This window comes from Lolium rigidum, chromosome 7 (genome assembly GCF_022539505.1).
Source record: "Lolium rigidum isolate FL_2022 chromosome 7, APGP_CSIRO_Lrig_0.1, whole genome shotgun sequence".
NCBI lineage: Eukaryota > Viridiplantae > Streptophyta > Magnoliopsida > Poales > Poaceae > Lolium > Lolium rigidum.
This window is the reverse complement of record NC_061514.1, coordinates 96,082,062-96,106,504: the sequence shown is the minus strand read 5'-3', so window position 1 is coordinate 96,106,504 and position 24,443 is coordinate 96,082,062. Positions and strand designations below refer to the sequence as shown.

General features: G+C 45.6%; 1 protein-coding gene and 2 long non-coding RNA genes across 4 annotated transcripts; 2 read left to right on the top strand and 1 right to left on the bottom strand.

The window, feature by feature from the left end:
• Positions 1-7,769: 7,769 nt before the first annotated feature.
• LOC124673782 lies at positions 7,770-8,520 on the top strand. Its single transcript, XR_006992817.1, has 3 exons — positions 7,770-7,957; positions 8,209-8,327; positions 8,451-8,520. It is a non-coding gene; the product is annotated as an uncharacterized LOC124673782 (long non-coding RNA).
• A 521-nt stretch (positions 8,521-9,041) lies between these two features.
• Positions 9,042-14,301, top strand: LOC124669878. Of its 2 annotated transcripts, none has more exons than XR_006992347.1 (4): positions 9,042-9,203; positions 12,241-12,480; positions 13,914-14,154; positions 14,267-14,301. It is a non-coding gene; the product is annotated as an uncharacterized LOC124669878 (long non-coding RNA). The 2 variants fall into 2 exon arrangements; XR_006992348.1 differs by having other exon boundaries at positions 13,914-14,104; positions 14,201-14,267.
• A 9,005-nt stretch (positions 14,302-23,306) lies between these two features.
• On the bottom strand, positions 23,307-23,945 carry LOC124678859 (FCS-Like Zinc finger 2-like). Its single transcript, XM_047214714.1, has one exon. It carries the CDS (start codon positions 23,818-23,820, stop codon positions 23,530-23,532), a length of 291 nt encoding a protein of 96 aa, XP_047070670.1. The 5' UTR covers positions 23,821-23,945; the 3' UTR covers positions 23,307-23,529.
• Between the last annotated feature and the right edge of the window lie 498 nt (positions 23,946-24,443).

The following is a 24,443-nucleotide window of genomic DNA, read 5'->3' as shown; positions in this document are numbered from 1 at the left end:
CAGAACCATGGCCCTGCCGAGGCTTGGCTGCAACTTGAAGCGGTGGAGGGATCCTTCTCTCTGCCAATCTCTATAGGTCGACGGCGAGCGGCTGACCATGGCGCGAGAGGAGTGGCCGGGCCATGATCCGGAGCAGGGTGCCGGAGCCGGGCGGGCGCGTTGAAGGGGCAGAACCGCCGAGCGGAGGAGCTGATGGTGCATCAAGGCGGAGCAGACGACTGCTTCGACGACGGCGCGCGGGTCGAGTCCGCGGAGCAGCGTGGGAGTTGGAGGCGCGAGCAGAGCGGCGGGGTGTGTCGGAGCCGGAGCTTGGCTGGAGCATATGGAGCAGCCGGAGGGCGCGGGAGCAGGACGGCGGAAGGGCGATGGAACGCGAGCCGGCGCCGGGCGCGGAGCGGGCGAAGCAGCAGACTTGGGCGCGTGTGTGGCCGGAGTGGCAGAGGTGCGGTGCGCAGCCGGACACGACGAGCGGGGCGCCGGCAGCGTGGCGCGGCCTTGGCGCACAGGGGAGGAGCATGGGCGCGGTGCCGTCCACGGCGGCACGCTGCAGGTGCGAAGGTCATCGCGGGTCCAGAGGGGGTGGCGTCCCGACGGACAAAGGACGCGCGGGCGCGGGGCAACTCAGGTCGAGGAAAGCTACAGGGCGAGGCTCGCTCGAGGTAGCGGCTCGCCGGAGCCAGAGGAGAGAGCTGCAGGGGTGCACGCGGGAGCCGCTGGCGGGCAGCGGCCTCGCGCGGGACCAGAGGACGTAGCCCCGAGGCCGCACGGGCGCCTGACGAGGACGGGCGGGTGCGCGGGCTCGCACTGGAGGCAACAGTGCGAGGACGAGGAGGCCAGGCGTGCTGGACCTGGGACGCGAGCGCGTGGGTCGCGACACCATGCGCAGGAGATGAGCGGGCAAAGGAAGCTGCTGCGGGCGCGCTGGAGAGGACATGGCAGCGGAGCGACGCGTCGCAGAAGGGAGGCGCGTCGCGCAGGATTCATGCAGGGGCGGAGCACAGGCGGCCAGGGGAAGCGCTGGCCAGGGCGACGAGCGGCAGTAGGACTAGGACGCAACAGAGGTTGAGGAGGTCGCAGTAAGGGACGTGGGGTGGCGGCCGGCGCAGGAAGAGAAGTTTTCGCGGGTGCGGCCAGGCACGTGGGACGCGGGGCGGCGGCGCGGCCGGCTTGCTCGCAGCCATCGGCGGCCGACGCGGGAGCAGGTCAGCCATCGGTGCTTTTTGTTCTGCTTTCAGTTTTCAGTTCTCACGGTACTAACAGGGAATTTCACCGGATGAACACAATGATGATGTATTTCAAGGCATTCTAATCGCCTATGCTTTTTTCAGCACCACAATTTCGGTTCGAATTTGGGTGCTATCTGAACAGAAACAAGACTATTGGGATGCGATCGGAAAAGACAGCATACCAGCAATGGACGACTGAATCCATTCTTGCTCAAGCGTTTTCTCATCGACTTGAAATCCCCCGCATCTCTTTGTACAGCAGCAGTCTCAGCCCTTGCAGCAAGCCACTATAGGGGAGGCCAGCCTCAGCACTTGCAGCAAAGCGCCTACTCTGGCAGAGGCCAGCCTCAGCACCTGTAAAGTGGAGAACGGGCCAGCAGCGCGGCCGGCGTTGAAGATGTGAGCCTCAACAAGGCGTCTACCCTGACTGAGGGCATGTTATCTACAGATCTTATGGTTGGTTGTCGCTGCTTTCTGCCGAACAACATGCAGAACCACGTGTTCATGGCATCGCCCAGGTGGCGCCCCTAGTAACGTATTGACAGACTACTTTCTCCAAACACCACTGCTCACATTTTAATAAAAATAATTCCCCTAACAGCGCTTACACGAAGATTAGCATAAATTCAAGTTTAGCATTTACACACAAAAGGCTACGGGCGCGGCGTGCGCCGCGCCACCGCCTCCTAGTGAGAACGTATTAGAGGACGATAATTGGGGCTACAAAGCCATTAGCGAACATGGTTAGGCAGACAAATAATAGAGAGAGGGAGAGAGAGCAAATGCATGGGCACTCAGGGGCGGACCTACATTCATCTAGCAGGGGTCACATGACACCGGGTCTGAACTCATTTTCTTCTATACAGTATGTTGTATTGTGATCCAAATTCATATACTAAAGGGAGGCTAACTTCTGACGAGCGGAGCGAGGCCCGTCGCCGGAGGCTTGGACCGAATCGTTGGCACCGCCTATATATACATCTTGTAAGCCGCCGGCTAGGGTTTATTAGATTATAAGATTACCCACGGCGTTTGTAAACACCTCCCGATATAGTGAAGTTTTGCTGGCTGGCGCCCGTGGTTTTTTCCCCTTCTGTGTTGGAAGGGGTTTTCCACGTTAAATCTTGTGTTCCCTGCGTGTGTTCTTGTTTCGTTCTTCGTTATTTGCTTGTCGCTTTTATAACAAGTGGTATCGAGCCCGTGTTTCAATCTAGGGTTTTGCGACATGTCTTCCTTGAAGTTCGATCTACCGTAGCTTGGATTACACCACGAGATTTTCTCTCGTGGCAAGTGAAGATGAGGGCGATACTTACCCAATCTTCCGATCCGGATGAAGCTCTTGATGGTTTTGGCAAGAAAGATGCCAAGACTCGGACCGACGATGAAAAGAGGAAAGACCGTAAGGCTTTTTCATTAATTCAGCTTCATCTATCCAACAATATCTTGCAGAAGTGTCGGTCGAGAAATCGCAATGGGCGCCAGTGGTTGAAACTGGAATCGATCCGCATGTCCAAAGATCCAACCAAGTAAGATGCACGTGAAGATGAAGTTGTTCTCGCACAAGCCGCAAGAAGGTGCGCCAATGATGAATCACCTATCGATTTTTAAAGAGATCGTTTCGATTTGCTATCCATGGAGGTAAAATATGATGATGAGGATCTAGCTCTTATACTCGTTAGTCTCGTTGCCTAATTCTTTTGCGAATTTTCGAGACACCTTGTTATACAGATCGTGATGAACTAACCCTTGCCGAAGTTTATGAGGCCCTCCAGCAGAGGGAAAAGATGAAATCTATGGTGCAGGCAAGAGGGTTCGTCATCTAAGGCAGAGGCACCGCAGTCCAAGGCAGGACCGAGAACGAAACAACAACTACAACAGAGATAAGAGCAAGACCGACAGAGGTCGCTCAAAGTCCAAGGGACGAGATGGTAAGTTCTGCAAGTATTGTAAGAAAACTAGCCATAATATTGATGATTGCTGGAAGTTGCGTAACAAAGAGAAAAGAAACGGTACCTACCAACCGAAAAACAAATCCGAGGGTGATGGTAAGGCTGCCGTTGTTTCCAAGTGATAATTCGGATGGCGATTGCCTAGTTGTGTTTGCTGGTTGTGTTTCGGTAATGATGAGTGGATCCTTGATTCCGCATGTTCGTTTCATATTTGTCGTAACAAAGACTCGGTTCGAGCTCTTATGAGTTTGTGCAGAGTGGAGATGTTGTGCGTATGGGAGATAACAACCCACGTGAGATCGTTGGCATTGGCTCTGTCTCGCATCAAGATGCATGATGGCATGACACGCACTCGATGCATGTTAGACACATAGTCGGCATGGCCGTAAATCTGATCTCTCTCAGCACTCTTGATGTTGACGGGTACAAACACTCCGGTTCTCGCGGAGTTCTGAAGGTAACAAAAGGTTCTCTCGTTCACATGATTGGTGATATGAATTCTGCAAAGTTATATGTTCTTAGAGGTAGCACTTTATCTGGTATTGCTGCTGCTGTTATTCTTAATGAACCTGGTAAAACTAATCTGTGGCATATGCGTCTTGGACATATGAGTGAACATGGCATGGTAGAATTGCACAGGAGAGACCTGCTAGGTGGCTGCAATTTGAGTAAATTTGAGTTCTGTGAGCACTGCATTTTTGGTAAGCATAAAAGAGTTAAATTCAATGCTTCCGTTCATACCACCAAAGGGATTTTAGATTATGTGCATGCTGATGTGTGGGGACCTTCCCGCAAGACTTCTCTTGGTGGTGCAAACTACATGCTTACTATCATAGATGATTACTCCGTAAAAGTGTGGCCTTTCTTTTCGAAACATAAATCTGATGTGTTTGATGCTTTTAGAAAGTGGAAAGTTATGGTAGAGAAGCAAACGTAAAAGAAAGTTAAATTGCTTCGTATCGACAATGGCATGGAGTTTTGTTCTACTCGTTTTCAATGATTATTGCAGCGATGAAGGCATTGTCGTGCACCACACCATCCCATATACTCCTCAGCAGAATGGTGTGGCGGAGAGGATGAACAGTAACCATCATCTCCAAGGCTCGCCGCATGTTGTCTAATGCCGGTATGCATAGACGTTTCGGGTCGAAGCAGCCTCCACCGCCCGTTACTTGATAAACAGAGTCACCTTGTATCCCGCTTGATAAGAAAACTCCTATTGAGGTATGGTCCGGTTCACCCGCCGATTATTCACAGCTTGAGAGTTTTCGGTTGCACTCGCTTATGCTCATGTTGATAATGGAAAGCTAGAGCCCAGTGCTGTTAAGTGTGTGTTTCTTGGTTATGGTTCAGGAGTTAAGGCATACAAGTTATGGAATCCCGAAACTAAGAAAGTTTTGCATAGCAGGAATGTTGTCTTTAATGAGGCTGTCATGTTTTATAAGAGTTCATCTATAGATGTTACTGATGCTGTTGATTTTTCTGATAATTCTGATGATGAACAATAGAGGATTAGCGTGCAGGTGGAGCACGTGGAGGAGAAAGAAAATGATGTTGCTGAAAATGATAACAATGTTGTTCAACACTCACCACATGTTTTGCAAAGAAACAAATAGTTCCATTGTCGCCGATAGACCGAGGCGTAACAAAGGTCCACGTCCTCGTTTAATTGAAGAATGTAATCTTGTTGCTCATGCTTTGAGTTGTGCTCGAATGTGTGGAGCATGGTACCGAACCTCGCTACATATACCGAGGCCGTTGCATCCGTTGACCACGTGAAGTGGATTTCCGCTATGCAAGAGGAGATGCAATCGCTTGACAAGAATGGCACATGGGATGTTGTGCCCTTGCCTAAACAAAAGAAGGCTGTCCGCCGTAAGTGGATATTTAAAAGAAAGGAAGGTTTGTCTCCTAGTGAGCCTCCGAGGTTTAAGGCAAGGTTAGTAGCAAAAGGTTTCAGCCAAATTCCAGGTATTGATTATAATGATGTATTCTCTCCGGTTGTGAAGCATAGTTCCATTCGTGCATTCTTTAGTATTGTGGCTATATGTGATCTTGAGCTTGAGCAGCTAGATGTAAAGACTGCTTTTCTGCATGGTGAGCTTGAGGAGGAGATATACATGGACCAACCTGAAGGTTTTGTTGTGCCTGGTAAGGAGGATCTTGTTTGCAAGTTGAAGAGGTCCCTTTATGGTCTCGAAATCAGCCTCCAAGACAAGTGGTACAAAAGGTTTGATTCATTTATGCTTGCACATGAGTTTAAGAGATCTAAGTATGATAGTTGTGTTTATATCAAGTTTGTTAATGGATCACCAATATACTTGCCGCTATATGTTGATGATATGTTGATTGCTCGCCAAGAGCAAGAAAGAGATCACTATTTTGAATGCACAATTAAGTAGTGAGTTTGAGATGAAGGATCTTGGTGCCGCTAAGAAAATACTAGGTATGGAAATTACAAGAGACAGTAAAATCTAGTGTGTTATTTCTTAATCAAGAAAATTACATTCAGTAAAGTTCTTCATCGTTTTAATATGCATGATGCAAAGTCTCGTTAGTACACCAATTGCTTCTCACTTCAAATTGTCAGCATTGCAATGTCCTAGTACTCGATGAAGATATTGAGTACATGTCTCGAGTTCCATATTCTAGTGCCGTTGGTTCCTTGATGTATGCCATGGTTTGTTCTCGTCCCGATTTATCCTATGCTATGAGTTTGGTCAGCCGATATCTTGCCGATCCCGGAAAAGAACATTGGAGAGCTGTTCATGGATTTTCAGTACCTTCGTGGCACATCGAAAGCTTGTTTGAAGTTTGGCAAGACCGGTGAGGGACTCGTTGGCTATGTGGATTCAGATTTTGCCGCCGATTTGGATAAGAGAAGATCCCTCACGAAGTTATGTGTTCACCGTTGGTGGATGTGCCGTGAGTTGGAAGGCAACGTTACAATCGTTGTTGCCCAATCTACGACCGAAGCGTAATATATAGCAATTAATGAAGCCGGCAAAGAGTCTCGTTTGGTTGAAAGGTTTGTATGCCGAGCTTTGTGGAGATGATTCTTGCATTAACTTGTTTTCTCGATAACCAAAGTGCAATATACCTTACTAAAGATCAAATGTTCCATGAGATGACAAAGCACATTGATATCAAGTACCATTATATTCGCGACATTGTTGCTAAAGGTAAACTCGAAGGTATGCAAGATAAGTACTCATGATAATCCTGCCGATATGATGACAAAGCCAGCTCTCGTTTCCAAGTTTGAGCTTTGCTCGAGCTTGGTTGGTATAACCGTTTAGCCCAAGTGGTCGTTGGCGCCAAAGCAAGTGTTTTTTTCCTTTTGTCTCTGTTCGTGAGATTGTTGAAGTTCATGCTACAAGATGGAATTTGTCTCAAGGTGGAGTTTGTTGTATTGTGATCCAAATTCATATACTAAAGGGAGGCTAACTTCTGACGAGTGGAGCGAGGCCCCATACGTCGTGCCCTGCAGGACGCTCGCGAGGGGGTGCGGGGGCGGCAGCCCCGCGGTACGGTACGGATCGCTGGCACCGCCTATATACATCTTGTAAGCCGCCGGCTAGGGTTTATCGGATTATAAGATTACCCACGGCGTTTGTAAACACCTCCCGATATAGTGAAGTTTTGCCGGGCCGGCGCCCGTGGTTTTTTCCCCTTCTGTGTTGGAAGGGGTTTTCCACGTTAAATCTTGTGTTCCCTGCGTGTGTTCTTGTTTCGTTCTTCGTTATTTGCTTGTCGCTTTTATAACACAGTACGTGTATTTAGAGTGTGTGACACCCCAAAGTGAAATGAAAATTTATGAATGATCACTTGGATGACACCGGGTGATTTATGCTCTAGGTCCGCCCCTGTGGGCACTTGATAACATCATACAGTACGTGGCGTCCTTTACATTTCTCCTATAAATGTTCAAAGACTACCCTCCCAACCAGGGGGTCTGAAAGGGGCAAATCGATCTGCACCGCACGTTTTGCTCTGTACAGTAAATTTCAGATCCCACTTTCTACCTCAGCCGTCCGATTTAGTGAAACTTTTCTCACTCGTTCAGCTTCCGAAAGAGTCCATGACGCGTGGGACCGGCTATGGCAGGGCCCGACGGTGAGAGGGACGCACGCCCGCTCATTCGGTCGCCTTCGTTCTCCTCTCCATGGTGAAACCCTAGATCGCCTCCACCACGCTACCCAATCCCCGGCCCTCATTTCCTCCCCCAATCCTCGTCTCTTCTCCTCCTCCCCAATGGCGCCGCCGAGCCGCCGCCTCTCCTCCTCCCCCAACCCGCATCGCCGCCTTTCCTCCTCCCAAGCAGGATGCAACCGCATCGGGAGAGCATCCGCGGGGCTGCTGCGTGGAGCACCGGGAGGCGATGGTCACCGCCGGTCGCGGGCGTCGCGGTGCGAAGAGCAGGTGGGGCCGCATCAGCCATCGCCTTGGGTCGCTGCCGTCGTCACGGCTCCTCCACGCCATGGTCGTTGGACAGCGCCATGGAGCGCATCTCCAACAAATCGCGAATCCGGGACATGACGTGGATCTGCTCCGTCGACGACTGGAGGCGACGGGATCGCGCGGGGCAGATCCGCAGCGGTGGCGACTGGAGGCGCCGGGCGCGGCCGAAGACGGGCCGGCGCGGGGCGGATCCGCTCCGGCCAATACCAGAGGCGAAGGGGCAAGGCGGCGGCCGCTCCATCCTTCCCCACGTGCTGGTTGTGCTGATTCCGGGCTGGATAGGTCGGTGCTGGACCTCAAGGGCGTCTGCTCCACTGACAGGTTCATCTCTCTCTCTCTCTCTCTCTCTCTCTCTCTCTATTTTTCTGGATAATTTTAATCCCTAGATCTACTCCTTTAGATCTCTGGTAGAAATTATGCTTATTGTTGCAGATAAATTATTTTCTATGTAACTATGCACCATTCCCTTTTGTCTCTCCATGTGCAATGCTTTTAGAATGTCCAGGAACATATTATGAGATCCAACGCAGAAATGGATGCCAAACTGAATTTTAGTGGTTGCTTTTATGTAGCCTCTTTGTAGTAAAAATGAAGCAGAGCAAGGGAATCATAAGGGAGGCAATGGGGATGGGAAGGTTTGATGGATAATCACCATTTCTTAACCATATTTGGACCTTCCAAGAAAATTATGGTAAAGCTTTGATTTTGGGGGCACAATGAATAGGGTTGTTGTGTGATATCAGTAAATTTGTTTCTGTAACATACTTGTGTGGGATGTATTATTCCTCACAATATTTGTTTTGCTGGATGCTAGGCAGATTGAACCTCTCCAGAGCTCATGCTTCTATCAACCAGGGCGGGCACTTTTTGCGGTCCCAAGCCTGTTCATGGACAAGGACGAGTACAAGTGGTGATTCCAATTTTCTTGAAGAGGAGTTGAGGGGTGTACGTGGGAGACACCCGATAGCAAGAAGACATCCGCCCTCACAGCCTCAATTCATGTTGTGCTTTTATGTACATCAAGACCTATGATTTTAGTGATTTGGTTTCTCACCAAATTAGTAAATAAATAACAACAAAACCCAATTATTGTCATGGATTTTTAGATTTCCAGATTTTCCTTTTAGTGCTACTTGATGTATGAAGAATTTTTTTTCCTTTGGTTGAATCAAGTTGTTTGCTATCCCGCAGAAATCAATAATATGTCTTTCATCAAAGAATATTTCCATGGTGGATTGTCTGCATGAGTGGAACAGACAGTGGCGAAGCATAGGAGTGACAAGCCACGTGGAAGACACGGAGACGTTGAGGAAATACCCTCCCCTGCAGTAACAAGGTGATTGTCTGATTCCTATAACTGAATGTTTTCTTATGTAAGATCAGAGAAGTCGCCATTATTTTACACTACAGTGTTTCTCCATATTAATTGCAACTTACTTTCCTATTCTGTTTTGCTCGCCATTGTTGTATGCTTAGGACTTGTGAGCTCTCTGATTGGCGATTTATGAAATCCTCTAAAGATCAATATTACCTGGAGTATGTTGTTCTTTGAGTTGCCTCACACCAGGTACATTTTCTTAGCATGGCATACTCTTAAACACCATAAACTTTATCGGGTCAAATCCACGTGTTGCCAAATTATGTATGTCGTCATCCAATTAGGCAGTTCTAAGAAGTTAGTACTCCATATCTTTCTATTCATGTCAATTACAGGTGGAGTGCTACTTGCAGTTGTTTGTGTTTTGCAATTCTTATTTTATATTTGCATATAGTATATTTTCTCAAGTATGCCGCCACTTCATTTAATGTTTTTTTATCATGGTGGCATGGTTGGTTCGATATGGTTTGCTTGTTCCGTTCATGTACTCGATTCGAAAGCTAGGGCAGCAGCTTAGTTTTCAAGAATCAGTTTTATGACTTCTAGCACGTAACTAATCCGCAGCTCGCTAGCTCCCTCTCTACCTAGGTTCAGCTAGAGGAGGTACTCTTGCTGATGCCTCAAGACACTAATCTTTTACTTGAATTCTATCCATAATTTCAAATTATTCTTTAAACATAAGTTGTAGAATATGTTTCAGGCTTTCCATAGAGTATCTATTGTGCAGTTTGGCTGGACGGTTTGCTTGCAGCGGTCAGTTCAGTGTAATGTCCAGAACAGATTGTTTATTGCATGGAGTGATCTTTTGTGCAACTTTAGTCATTTTTGACATTTTAATTAAATTATGAGCTAAACATGAAAACTCTGGAGGATGTTTTGTTGATGTTATAACTTTTATTGTTTGCAAGATTTCGTTTAGAATATTGGTGCAGTGATTTTTCCAACTCTGGCATATATTTTCAAGTCCGAGGCATATATTCTATTGGAGCAGTGATTTTTCCAACTCTGGCAACATGTAGTTAATCATGTTCTCTCATATGTTTTGTTATTATTTTGTTTTTTAACAAAATTAAGAGATTGCATATAAATGAGAGTTCCTCATATTTTACCTAGGAACTACATGCATTTTATGAAAGGTATAGTCTTGATGGTTGCATTGAATCCAGAGTATAACATGTATTTCGCACATGCATTTCATCCCGCTTCCTAGAGGGCGAGCATGGAGCCGAGTTGAGTTTCCTTCAACCCCTTCCCGTTCCACCATGTAGCTCTGCTGGAGTTGGTACTTTGCATTTGTTCCTGCAGTTTGGCTTCTCCCAGCTTCATATTTTGGTCTTCTCAGCTTACTTTTGTGTAAACATGATTTAAGAGCATACATTTATCTATCTCCGGAACCCTGTGACTCAAAATAAGCTGCAAGCCAGCAAGAATATGATTTATTGTATCTCCCTTCCTTGATTTTTTTCTTCTTTACCTATGATATTTCTTTCACAGAACCTCGCTTTTGTTCCTATCTCTCGGGTGTGGTTGGGGTCATTCTCTAGCCCTTCCTGTTTCTAATTCATGTTACATTTCAGCTCCTCTAGGATTATAGCCAACATGTAGCCACCAATGTACAGTAATAGATGAAGATAAAAAATTGTTTATGCTGCAAAGGTTTTAGTGGACATATGTATTTTATTCCTTGGCATTTGAGCTAATTAGTTATATACTTCCTATTCTGTACCTAGATTGCACATATAATTGATCTGCTGGTTGCCTCTTTTGTTTATTACCTAAATATAGCATCGAAAATGCATCCAATAGGTATATCAAGCGCCCTTTTTCTGTTTATTTTGCTTTCTTTTACAGTATGAAATAAAGAGAGGAACCAATATGTTGTGAGATCTTCAGCATAATTTTACACATCGGACATTTGATCAAAGACCAATTACTTGACTTGAGACATCTATGCTTGACAATACTTTTTAGTACCAGAAAGTAGTCCGTGCATAAACGAACAAGTTTTGTGCTTCTTCATAAGGATTCCGATTCCCTTGTAGAATTAGCAACTGAGTCAAGAAAGCCAGTGGTGAGCCTAGAATTTGAACAACAGGATTTTAATAATAAAAAAGGTAATTGACAGCTCAAATCCTAATTTTAGCTGGCTATGGCCTTTGTTGACATAATGAGCCGGGAGAATGAATAAGGGATGGTCGCTCCCTTGATTCCAATGTTATGTTGTGTTATTTTCATATTTTTCATACATGCACACATTACATACTATATCAGGTAATACACAAACTGATTGGGTGAGGCGCATTATCTGATATTATCATGTTGTGCTGACTAGCAAGTGCCCTTCCTGTTCATGTTTCAGGCACCTCTCTTAATTGGTTGTGATGTCAAACTTCAGAAACAATGAAAATAGTGAGAAACAAAGAAGTATTTCAAGCAAACCAAGGTATTCTATTGTTATCACTCCATTCTCTTGAAGTTTATGAATGGCATCAAAACTGACCTTTCTTGGTGGGGCAATACTTCCATGCATCGTTGCCATATTTAATTGGCCTTTAGAAATCAGTTTGCACCAACCATGTACGTAGTAGCTTGCTATGAGTCTGTTTAAACCACTTCATGGATCTGAATGGTTTCTATTAATGTTTCTATTTTATTGACTCGTGAGCATTGAGCTGGTCAGTCACCATTTCTGTATTTTCTCTTGGGGACGTTATATTGTCCTGAACTAACATCATGTGCTGCCAACATCTCTTTTTCTCGTGGTGTCAACAACTGCTTTCAGAGTAGCTGACTGTGCTTCTTCTGCTTAAGATTTCTATCATAATGTTATATTCACACAATAGAACCATTTGTATACGTACTGTTGTAGTTATGACATCCGTTAAATTTAGTATGTTCCATTTTCTGCTCGCAACGGAAGTTGCCAAAATTCCATTTAATTTCCATCATTCTTTATTTGCAGAGCACCAAAACAAGGCCTAATTAGTAGATGTGATATACATTCAAACCGTAATAATAAAAATGCAGCTCAAATCAATACCAGTCTTGAATATGAAGCAATCAATTACCTTTTTTTTCCTTCACCATGGTAGCGCGCTCATTAATTTCAGATTTAGTTGTGTATTATTTTATTTATGAACTATGCATGCATTGCTGCATAATATGGAAATCAAGGTCAAGCATTACCTGACATTCTATTCGTTACACTCTTTTGAACTAAAAAAAGTTACTCCCTCCGACCTCTACGGCCTGCTGCCACGCCACCGTCTGCAGATCCTGCAGAAAGTCCATGGCGTCCTATCTCTACGGCACGGGCTGCCGCCACACCACCATCTGCGGCTCCTGCGGTAAGGCCATGGCGCACGCCCTGCTCCGCCTCGGTCACCAATTCCTTTTGACGCCTCCTAATCGACGGTGGAGGCGCCGACGACGAAGCAAGCAGCCGGCCGCCGCAGCCACGGTCGCGGTACGCCTCTACTCAGCTAACTGTCTTTGTTTCAGTCGCAGCCCTCTCGTTCCTCCTTTTCCTCGTAATTATTGGCGTACGTAGTAATTCGTGTGTGAATGGTGCCGAAGTTGTATTTACCGTGATTTAGTTTCATCAAACAACATGTTGAGCATTCTATTTGTTCTCTTCCATTTTTAGAACAGTTGTTAGATTCATTCAGGAGAATTATTTTAGTGGCCAAGCAGTAACAACAATGATTTCTGTACTCAATTTTTTTACTCATCCGGGTTTTGATAGTTCCTGCTCCAGTATGCTATCCCTCATCCAGGTATCTGTGCTACCGGATACCTATACGATCACAAGTTGAGTTTATTTTTGGATAAAGATGTGGTTCCAGATTAACCAACCATCTATATAGTTGTTGAATGCAAGAAACCTTCCCTAAGTAAGGTTTGAGACAAGTATTTCCTTCATAAGCAAGTGCTTCGACTACCAATGGATACATCAATTTGTTTTTCTCTTGTAGTTTTGCACCGATGCTAATAATAGCTTGCTAGCAAAGATGTCATGAATTGCAAAGAGTGAAATTCCGGATGACCGAGTAGATAGATAAGCACAGGTGCTCTATAAACACCAAGATCCTCCTACTCCATCTTGACTTGGGCTTCCTTGGGCATGGTATAAGTAGAGAGCCACCAATTCAGACTAATGATAGGACACCAATTCAGAACATAATGGTAAGATATTAGGAGACCGATTCAGAATATAATGGCCACCATTCCTTGGGCATGGTGTAAGTAGAAGTCCCTGCTTTCTTTGTACAGAATATAATGAACACATAGGACAATGTTAGGACACCAATTCATACCACATATATACAATTGCTTAATGTCATATATACACTTGACACCATGGTTTTCAAGGCGACGCCTTGGCGCCTTAAGAAGGGAGGGCGCTTTGGCACCTAGGCGGGCGCTTTGGACGCCTAGGCGCCTAAAGCGGCCGTTTTTACAAAGCGGAGGGGGAGCGCCTTGACGCCTAGGCGTCGCCTCGGCGACGACTAAGCGACGCTTTTTAAACCATGCTTGACACAATTACATAGGTTGACTCCACTCTTGGATCTCATGCTAGGATGGCTTCGGGTATTTCTACATCTTCGGCTTCGGGTACTTGTACATCTTCTTCCTCTTCCTCGTGTGGACTAAAGTTAAGATCCAAATAAATCACCATTTGTGGAGGCAAGTTGAGATCGAGGTCCATCTCCTCTTGTCGTACCTGCACTAAAAGAAACAAAAAAAAACAGTAATGCATCAAATGGTACAAAAATTATCAGTAATGCATCATAGATGATCCCTTATTTATTTCATTGGTTTCTCTTAATGCTTCATATGAATGTGCAAGTGTGTGTTCCTTGGTTTCTCTACTGACAAAGGAACAATGCATATTTTCAGCTTCAGAGTTGGAGCTGGAGGGGAAGATGCAAGTAATGGGAAATCTGCAGTTGGCGATCGACAAATAGAAGCTAAGCCTGATACGCTGACAGTTGATACTGGTGCTGGGGTTCCATTCCATCAAATATTTTAGTCAGTTTTCAAGTTCTTTGTATATGACCAGATATACAGAAAGCATGCTCAACAACAAGGTAGAGCTGCAAATATCTCTTCAAAGAATAATTATGTCCTTACGAAGAAGGTACAGCTGCAAATATCTCTACAAAAATATTTCTGTATATGACCAGGTATACAGAAAGCATGCTCAACAACAAGTTTCTTTAACACACTGAAGCTATCCATTTGATGTGCAGTTATCGACCATTCGAGACTTTGAACCCACTCTCAGAAGATATCTGCATGATTCCTCCTAAGAAGCTGAAGAGTTTGCCTTCTGGATTTACTTTGATGACAGTTGTATTTTTGGTGTAGAATTTATCAAGGTTATCACTGTGAAAACAACAGATACTACTTCAGAAAACCTGTATGTTCAGCAGAGCAACACCTTTGATGACCATGGAGTGTATACTTGGATTATTGAAGGCTTCACCGGACCTCGCACCCCATGCAACTCTCCAACATTTGTAACTGGAGGCTCCGCCTCTGCCCCATGGGGAACTCGCCTTCTCTGCTCCTGGAGGCTCCGCCTCTTCCCCGCATCCCCTGTTCCTGGAGGCCCCGACTCCTATGCTCCTATGTTTCGGACGGCTGGCGGGGATGCGGGCTCACCGTCGACGTCGAGGGTGCGAGCCCAGCTCCGGAGCGGGACGGGGACGGAGCTCCGGCGCGGGACGGGGTCATCGGGATCTTGAATTTATATGTACAAGTGATATTTACTAGCTGAATTTCTCATCACATGATCGATCCTCACATGTCAAATACAATTTCTTTACTTTTTCCATACAAGTAGTAGACTGAAATTTGACGAGTCTTGCTCGAAGCATTTGCTGCTGTATGGTTTTTTATATGGTTTAAGTTAAACGATGTGACAGTTTACAAACAATTGGTGAGCACTGCTGGTTGTTAAGATTATTTGAGAGTTGGAGGATATGCTTCTTCAGGTAACCCAGTAATGCTTGTTCATTATTCAGATCCAGCTTGGCTCTTGACAGAAAAAAACAGATTGATGAGGATGTTGTTTCTCTTTCCATGTGTAGCAATAATGCATTAGAGCAGAACGATTTGCGGACTTTGCTAAATAAAGCAAATTTAATGAGAATTTTGGGCACTCGCTTAAACCCAAATTTGAAAAATCATTTAGAATCTGGAAAACTGCTCTAATATTGCTTTAGTTTTGAGAAGAAATAAATGTTGATATGTGCTGCTACTTTGCTAAAATATAATGATATGAACTTACTTATTGTGTTTAGACATCCACGCGATATATTGATGATTTAGTTTTATACCATATGGTGCTTACCAATGTGGTTCCGGTAAAGCCTGACAAGTTGTAGAAATTGTGAAATATTTAATATCAATGGACAGTAGCAAAAAATGGGAAAACAAAATCTCATGGCAAAAATGGAAGGCGAATCTAATAGAACCGTGGGTACTCTCCGCATTAACTTTGAATGACCAATACATGAAAGATCGTCTTACAACTATTTTGGTATGAAACATCCTCGTATAATTCTGTAAAATTTAGAGGAACAAGAAATAAACGTCATATTTGATGCGTATATAGCAACTCAAGACATGAACCATCACCAAAAATATATATTTAAGCACCAAAATAAATTATTTATTAAATTACCGTTCTATATGTCAGCATTCATTGGCATATTAATACGCTTTTATTTGCACTTGCGCGATAGCGCAACAGGTCATCTAGTAAGAAGAAAATGACGAAACGGTGCTTTTACCGGTCGGTGCTCCATGGGGTGTATCTTGGAATAGTGTTGTGCATGGGCGCCACGATACTTGACAACAGAAGGTCGGCATCCGGCAGGAATGCAGATCTTGTCTACCCATTCACCTGCAAACACAAGCAACCCGTGCATCCGAGCCACTGGGGTCTGGAGATGTTGGCATGCTGATGCAAACTTTATGGAGAAGCTGCAGCTTGTGTGTTGTTTTACCGAGAGGCCGCCAGGTTTCACCTGGGTTTCCGTGCACGTTTCGGAGCAAGGGTGGATGCATCTCGCAAGATGCAATCTCGTACACCTACACGCTTCAAGATCCGACGGAGGGTTTGTTGGGAGGTGACGTGCTTGTCGGAATATACTACGGGAAAATGGCATCTTCTATCGAGTGGCACGAATGACAGCCATGAACGTTTCGTTCTAGGGGGCAACATTTCTCGAGTTCTGTCTCAAGTTTGTGATATGTGGCTTAACACTGAAGCATTGCTCGTAATCATGGGAGCCTGCAACTAATCTCATGAGAAAGATACTCCTACTGTAAGATCCAAATTCTACCGGCGGGACTAGTGCCTACATCACTAACCTACTAACACTTGTTTGACACACAGTGACAAATGGTGACACGTACTGTACGGCGGAAAATTATTGCAAGCTATCGTTGCAATGACTCGAGTCTTGATTAGTGTTAATTGCGCAGTGGGGGAGGGAGTACTAATGAAACGCTGGGTTTTGTTTGTCGTGGACGGCGACGACACGACGTGTTGCGTACGCAGTGAGTCGCCACCTGCCTGATGATGATCGGGCACATCCTCTGTTTTACGTCCACATCTTCCAGCCAAGCCATCGTACGTCTGCTGGCTGCCAAAATTTTCCATCAGTAACTTGGTGATGACGAGTGACACGTCCTGCACACAAACGGTACGTAACATGAAATACTCAAATCGTCTATCATTTGGAGTTTGATTATTGATTTATTTCTACCTGTTTCCATCCCAGCAATTCTTTAGGGCAGTCGAATCAGACGCACGAGTTGTGGTCATGCACCAGCAAGGCAGCAACCCTCTCCTCTCCTTGTTTTGCATGAGAGGTTTCGGTTGTGTTGCGCTGAGTATTAGGGAATGTTGTAGCGAGATTTTTATTTCTTAGTTTTCTTTATTCTTTTTTGGTTGTGTGCATCCGTACTACCATTAGGGTGGGGCGTTGTTGCAGAGGCTGAGTGTAATTGATATATTTTGATATTAATAATATTCCTTTATCTAAAAAAAATGTTGATTGGCAATAATACGGCTATTGCATCATCCTTGTCCAGGAGATGGGAGCGGAGCTGAGGCGTGCTCACTATGAGAGGAGAGGGTATGTGGCAACACCACCTTACCATCGAAACATCAACTGTTGTCGGTCGGAGAAGGTGGCGGGTGCCTGGAGGAGATGGAGGGATTGGTATAGCCGAACTTTCGCCACCGAGACTAGGACATGTTTAGAAACAACAACAAATACGAGGGGATACTCGCAGTTCTTGTCCACTTCAATTCGACGAGCTTCCAGGGTATTGCTAGGGCTCATCCCATCGAAGCCGGTCTGCAAAACGATATGTGGATAGATTTTTGGAGTGTTGAGTTGGCTGGGGAAATACACTACAAACCCAGCAAAAACTCATGTGCAAAACGGGGCCTCAAGATTCCACTCATGTTGTTTTTGGGTGACGTCTGTGTGCTCAATTATATACATGGGGAGAACTTCATCTTGCGTTGCAGGTCACGTAGCCAGGCAGGCTTCGTCAGGGCGTAGTCGATCTCGTCCTACAACCATTAGGGCATCTACGACGTACTACGACCATGGCGATGATAACATTAACAGTGGTAGAGTAGGAGCCAACGAAGGATCCATTACATTGCCGTACTATGGAAAAAGCTACCCCATCACAAACATGGATTTTGAACTAAATTTTTATACTTTTATTTTTATTTTTGTTTTTTATTCATACCAAAAATCTTTGTTAGCACAATTTTCTATTATGTAATATGCGTAGTCAACCACACAACAATCATTCTAAAAATTAATTAGAATGCTTGTTATCTAGTTGTAACCTACATTACTCAAAATATTTCATATGCAAATTTACATTCTATATCTTATTAAATGTTTCCCATGAATTTTTTTTTCCGTAGCTGCATACATTACATAAATTATATAGCGGTTTGATGATGTGCTAGACTATTGAGAAATGAGGGTTGCTATTACTATCAAAATCAATTATATGATGATACATATGTATTCTGGAGTATGAGTATTCATGTATATATATTTAATATCATTAAATACCATCATAGAGACATGCTCAATAAATATCATAGCGTTAGTCCTAATGTAGTATTATATAAGTATAATTATGGAATCATATTTTTTTTGAAACAGAGACAACACCCAAGGCTCTGCATCAATTGATGCATTAGATTTTGACATGTTAAAAATATAATCATTTGTCACATTCTAGAGGGCCCAGAGTAAAGCAGAGAAGCTAACTCGAATGTGTTCTTTCTTTTTTTAATAACCCCCGCTATCTTGTTCTCAAATAAGTTAGTGATATTCTTTGGTGAAATGATATTAAAAGCCAGATATACAATGCGTCATACTACTTTTGCCATCGGGCAATCAATGCATAAATGTTGAATTATTTCATCTTGATTACAATAACAATATTTTTTAATACCTTGCCAATTTTGCTTGGCCAAATTATCTTTTGTGAGAAGCACTCTACGATGTAAGAGCCTCATAAAAATCTTTATTTTCTAAATATACTTTCAAAAGAACTTTGTATGGTCATTCATATACGCTAAGTACAACGACTTCATCGTGAAAAGAGCCAGATGTTGTTAGCTTACAAAAAAAAAACTCATCTGGCTGCATGGATAGGTGCACATTCATTAAACGATAAACTAAATGGACCCATGGATCAGCTCTATTCCCAGATAATGCACGTTTGAAACCTATGTTCAGCGGCAGTTGAGTCATGACACCGAACACCGAAACGTCCTTCCGTTGAACTATGTGATAGAGGGAAGGGTATTGATAGGCCAAAGGAGTGTGACCTAACGACGTGTCCTCCCAAAACTTAGCGCTTTCACAATTGCCAATATTAAAAGAACCATGTTATAATATAAACTTAACGAGTGTCTCCGCTTTGCAACCATATCCAAATACATTGGAAACCAGGGATGGTAAAACCCGCTGATCTAACCCTGAGCCAGATTTAACATTTAAGTTGAACTCTTAGAAGAATTTTATAGTGAAGAATTTAGAGTTGTATGATCAGTTTTGTAAGGAACCGTTGGAAACCATTAGCGAATTTAGTGCAACAACAGTTAATCGTGAGAGACGGGATTTTCTTTGACAATGACAATGGTCTTGTCCAGTTTGTGGATTTAACCTCTTGTACCACAAAACTAAATAAAAATGCTATCACCAGGGAAACAAAATAAGAGATGGCGCATGAACATAATCAGGTTTGATTGATCTCTTCAGATTTACGGCATTGTTCTAGTACTAGCACAAATGCCCGTGCGTTGCACCGGGATAAATAGTATCTGTGTTGTGGATGTGATAAATACTCAAGTGAATTTTATATATTGAATAGATTTTTGTTTTAAGGTTTAGCGACCAGGTTCGAACACAATTTTGATTAAATAAAATTAGTATTTTTTATTCAATCTTATTTTTATTTTGTAAGATAATAAAGTTTTTCCTATTTGTTTGCACGTTCTCCTATTAAATTGCATCTAATCTTAACGGTGAAAAAAAAACTTCAACTTGTTTCAAGAAATAACAGAAAAAGACCTAATTATATTCACCTAGGCTAAGCTTCTTAAATTAGTGGGGAAAAAATCCAATCTCAACCAATAGACATTGTGTCCAAATGTCAGCAATGCTAAAACTGGGCAGGTACGGATTTTGCAAGTTAACCTGCAGCTTATAGCCGATTCAAGGATAGTTGATGCCAATTTATTCCTCTTGCACGCATCAGGTAGGTGTGTTTGTTATTTTTTTTGGCCCCATCCACAGCCCAATAAAAACCTATTTTTCTCTAGTTATTTCCTATATTAAAACTATTTTAAATGGCTTTAAAACAAAGCAGAAAATAAAAACAGGAAAAATGTTTTATTAAAAAACAAACAGGGGAGAGGAGCTCTTCAACCCGGCCAGGCTAGACCCAGCCCAGCCGGCGGCCCAACAACCCAACACAGCCCACCCCGGGCCAAACCCTAGCCCCCACCGACAGCCTCCTGGCTGTTTTGCACCCACACCCCCGCCCGCTCGTCCCCATCCTCTCTGCGTCGCTCCCCGCACGGAGACCACCTGCGCCCCCGCCTCCACAGCAACCGGCAGTTGGCTCCGCCTCGTTCCCCGCCTACTCACCGCCGCTGCCTCCCCGCGCCGACGTCGTCAACCCCATGCGCGCCACCCCGACCTCCTCGCGGACGTCGCTCAGCTCCGCCGTCGACGACCTCCGTTCTGTCCTCAAGGCCGCCGACCTCGCCCCAGGGCTGCCCCCGCGCACCAAGCGCAGAGCCCCGAGCGTCTCCTGCCTCCGCGCTCGTCCCGCGCCGCATGCCAGCCTCGCGGACGACCCCGTCGACCAAGTCCAGGGTCAGCGTCGCCGCCTCCTCTCAGTGTAGCGCGGCGCCTTCGAGTTCTGCCGGTCGCTGTCTCCTCTCATCCTTGCTCAAATTCCTCGCCCGCAGGTCGCGCCGCCCCTTTTAGCTCTCCTCACCCGCAGACACAGGCCCGCGATGCGCCGCCACCGCACGCCAACCAAGTCTCCGTCGTCTCCGCACCCACGCGCTCACCACCATAGCTCGTGCGTGATTTGCTTCCGTTCCTGTTCCTTCCAACTCTCTCTGCAGCTCGCTCTCTCTTCCGTGCCAGTTCCTTCCAATTCTCTCTGCCACGGTTGTGCTCTCAGGCCATATGCAAAGCTCGCTCTCTCTTCCGTGTCAGTTCCTTCCAATTCTCTTTTCGTTCCTGTTCCTTCCAACTCTCTGCAGCTCGCTCTCTCTTCCGTGCCAGTTCCTTCCAATTCTCTCTGCCACGGTTGTGCTCTCAGGCCATATGCAAAGCTCGCTCTCTCTTCCGTGCCAGTTCCTTCCAATTCTCTTTCCGTTCCTGTTCCTTCCAACTCTCTGCAGCTCGCTCTCTCTTCCGTGCCAGTTCCTTCCAATTCTCTCTGCCACGGTTGTGCTCTCAGGCCATATGCAACGTATATAAATTGGTCAGATTCGGTGTAAGGGGGCGATGTGGGATTATTCTACACAAACTGTGTATGTTTTCTGTTGATTTTAGAGCCCCGTTGATTTGTCGCTCGAGGCCCATAAGAGAAGGCCTAGCTTTGGAGCCTTACCACAGATGGGACGAAAGCCAATCCACAGAGTAACGGCGTAGAAAACGGTCAGCGTGGCATGGTGCGTTATATGTAGTTTGGTGGGAGGGCAAAATGGTCCAACGAAAAGTTGGACGAAAATTTTGGCAGAAACCTTAGCTCCTTTATTATTAGGTATAGACTAGTAAATCTGCCCGTGCGTTGCTACGGGTTGAATTTTATTAGATCACAATGATTTTCCAACTTGACATGGCCCGCTACGACAATAGCAAAGTATTTTATGATCATATTAGCTTGGCATTTTCTAACAACAATGAAGAATACACCATAAGATTAACCGACATTTCTTCCTCATATAACATGTGTCCACACCTTTCAATAACGTGCGCTTCTATATTTTCACATTTAAAGTATCTTCACCGTGATTCATTTCCTGTTTTGAATGAATTCACCTTGTACGTTTTATGCAGAGCCTACATCAGCAAATAAAACCTTTCAGCATATTTCTAGAATCAATTGGCCAATATATTGCTAGAAAAGTTATATAGATGCACGTTAAGCCTGTTTAATTATACAGGCATGAAACATTCATGTGCACAATACACTTTAAGGATAAGCCACAACTCAAGCTTTTTTAATTTTCTAATAAACCCTTATTTATGTCAGCTCTTATTTGTCTTGAATTAAAATGCCAATGGGTTAGTAAGAAATAGTCCACAAACATACGACATTTAACTCGATAAGCTTTCATGGACACGGTTTTCCCTTTCCCCATTAGGATGTCCTTGTCCTCGTTCTGTCTCGGGGGAGATGTAATGCCTTCCATGCCACACGCTCTCTGAAAGAACAACCGTGATCTCTAGTTTACAAGGACAGCAGTACATCATTTTGCTGACAGTATTTCAATAAATCGGGTAACCGGCACAAAGACCGAAGAAGACTGAAGGTATTTAATCTTGCATTCTTGCGTGTCATCTTTTGGAGTTGGAGCTCATCAGTTTTGATGATATGATCCAACAGAAAGAGGAAAGCAGGGTTCCTTCTTCAATTGGTTCTCGTCTCTGCATAAAAACCGAAGCATTCTTAACAGGCCACAGATATTTGTACAAATACCTACCACTCGCCGCGTCACTTATCTTTTTCAGTCACATTCGAGCAAAAAGCAAGTCAAGCAAGCACACGCGTGTATGCATTGTGGAGTGCTTAACTGCAGCCCAGGCTAGCACAGCTTCTTCCTAGACCTTTAATCCAACACACGCGCGCAACGACCAGACAGAACCAATCCATCAATTCTCTTGCAAAAAAAGCATCCCAATCGATCCATGAATCCTCTAACTTGCCAAGGAGAGCGCGGCCGTGCAGGTCGTTCCTTCGGGTTTCCGTTCAGCTGGTGATACGTGGAGCACCAGCCTACCACTTCCAACTCGATCTGAATGGCCTCCGACGACGCTGGCGACTGTCCCCGCCAGGGAGCTGAGCAAGGCACAACCAAGGCAGCGTAGCCCATGCAGATGAGCCACGAGCGGCGCCGATGCAGCGAATCGGACGTTATCGACACTTCGACAGGGTGGCCACTCCGTTGAGGCTATCCGTCGATCGAAGATTTCCGTTGCTGGCGGAAAACTCTGTTTCGAACTTCGCGTCGAGCAAATTCCGGCGAGTTCGTGTGGTCGATTTTGTTGGAATCACACGTGGTGGAGAGGGAGTATATATGGGTGGATTTTCGTGCGCACAGGGCGATCTCTACGGTAGAGATTCGAATCCGGAGGAAATCGAGTTCCTGAAAGTATCTTGAGGATAGGCCTATCGTTGATTTTTTTTTTTTTTTTAGAAGTAGGCCTATCGTTGATGATGCCTGCTGGTGGAGCAGGCCAAGCAGCTAGAGCATGTGCTGAGGCCCAATGCGTACTTGACCCGGTCTGGCATCGAGAAAACAATACGACGTACCAACAGTCTCGGGCGAAAGGAGCGAAACGTTTTTTACATAACCGGTGGCAACTTCTGTAATTTTGACGAGAAATAGGGGCAATAATAGACGGACCAACAAGAAGCCTTATTTTCTTTATTATTAGGTATAGATTTCGTTTCCAACCAAAACAAAACAATCCATGGGCACAACACGCCCAGAGTACCCATCGGCGCAGCTTAATTAGCTCGCCATGGACAAATCTCGGGAAAGCTACACGGGGAACTACGCTTCGTGCCTTGCCCCTACAGCCGTAGGCGACGCCGAGGCGCAACGCCGGCTTACGCTCACGCAAGAGCAGCAGAGACATCAGAAGCCTCCGCAAATTGGCGGTTCTTCAAAATACACGATCTTGTTGCTTTGCTTCTAACAATACTAGCTCGCGATTGACACATTCCTGGACTCTCGCTGGTCGCGATGGGACTCTGTTGCCGACGAGTAGCGCTGCAGCCTCCGCGCCGCGTGCCTCTCGCTGACGGCGTCGAGCCGCATCTGCTGGTGGCGGCACTCCTCGCTGCAGAAGGGGGTGTCCCCTCTGTACATGAAGATGTCGCTGTTCCGGGCCAGCGACTTGGCGCAGAGCGCGCACGCGTCCTGCGCTGGCATACCGGACTCGCCGACCGGCTCAGCGTCGAAGAAGAAGGCGCAGGCCACGGTCGCCGCCATGGTGTATTTGGCAAGGCCGGGACGGAGCTTAGCTGTAGGCTGTAGCTTCGCCGTGCGGAGCTGCTTTCGGTGTGAGGAAGAACTGAAGAAAATGGGTGCGAGTTACCGAGCTGAGCTGAGGTCAAGGAAGCGGAAGGCTGGGTATATATGGACGAACACGGCGAAGGGCGCTTGCTGCCTTGCTGGAGTGATTATACTTGTTTATTCAGGCATGGGCCACGGTGGAGTGCGGTGGTTGGCTCGAGGGCCGCCGCGGCCCAGGCACTCACTCGGCTCGGACGCGACAAAGACGAAGACGACAACATGGGTCCCGATCTCTGAAAAAACATAGAGGTTCCTATCGACGATGTCCCCGTCCACGCAGAGGAAAACTAGGTGCTAGCGGCGATTTGCACAAAAATAACCCAAAACTGAAAGAAAAGCACAGACTGATCCTCCGGCGAAACTATTTCACCAATCTAATCTTTTTGTGTGGCGTCCCTCACACCGGCGCCACATATGCCAGTGTGGCGCCCCTGTCGCTGGCGCCACAGACCCGTCCGACGTGGTCCGTCGACGCTGAGCTGGTGATCCCGATCCGACGTGGCAGCATGTGTGGCGTCGCTCCCGCCGGCGCCACACGT

Bases quoted from the DNA above. Each gene is read 5' to 3' on its own strand.
- LOC124678859 (XM_047214714.1), bottom strand. From the start codon at position 23,820: ATGGCGGCGACCGTGGCCTGCGCCTTCTTCTTCGACGCTGAGCCGGTC.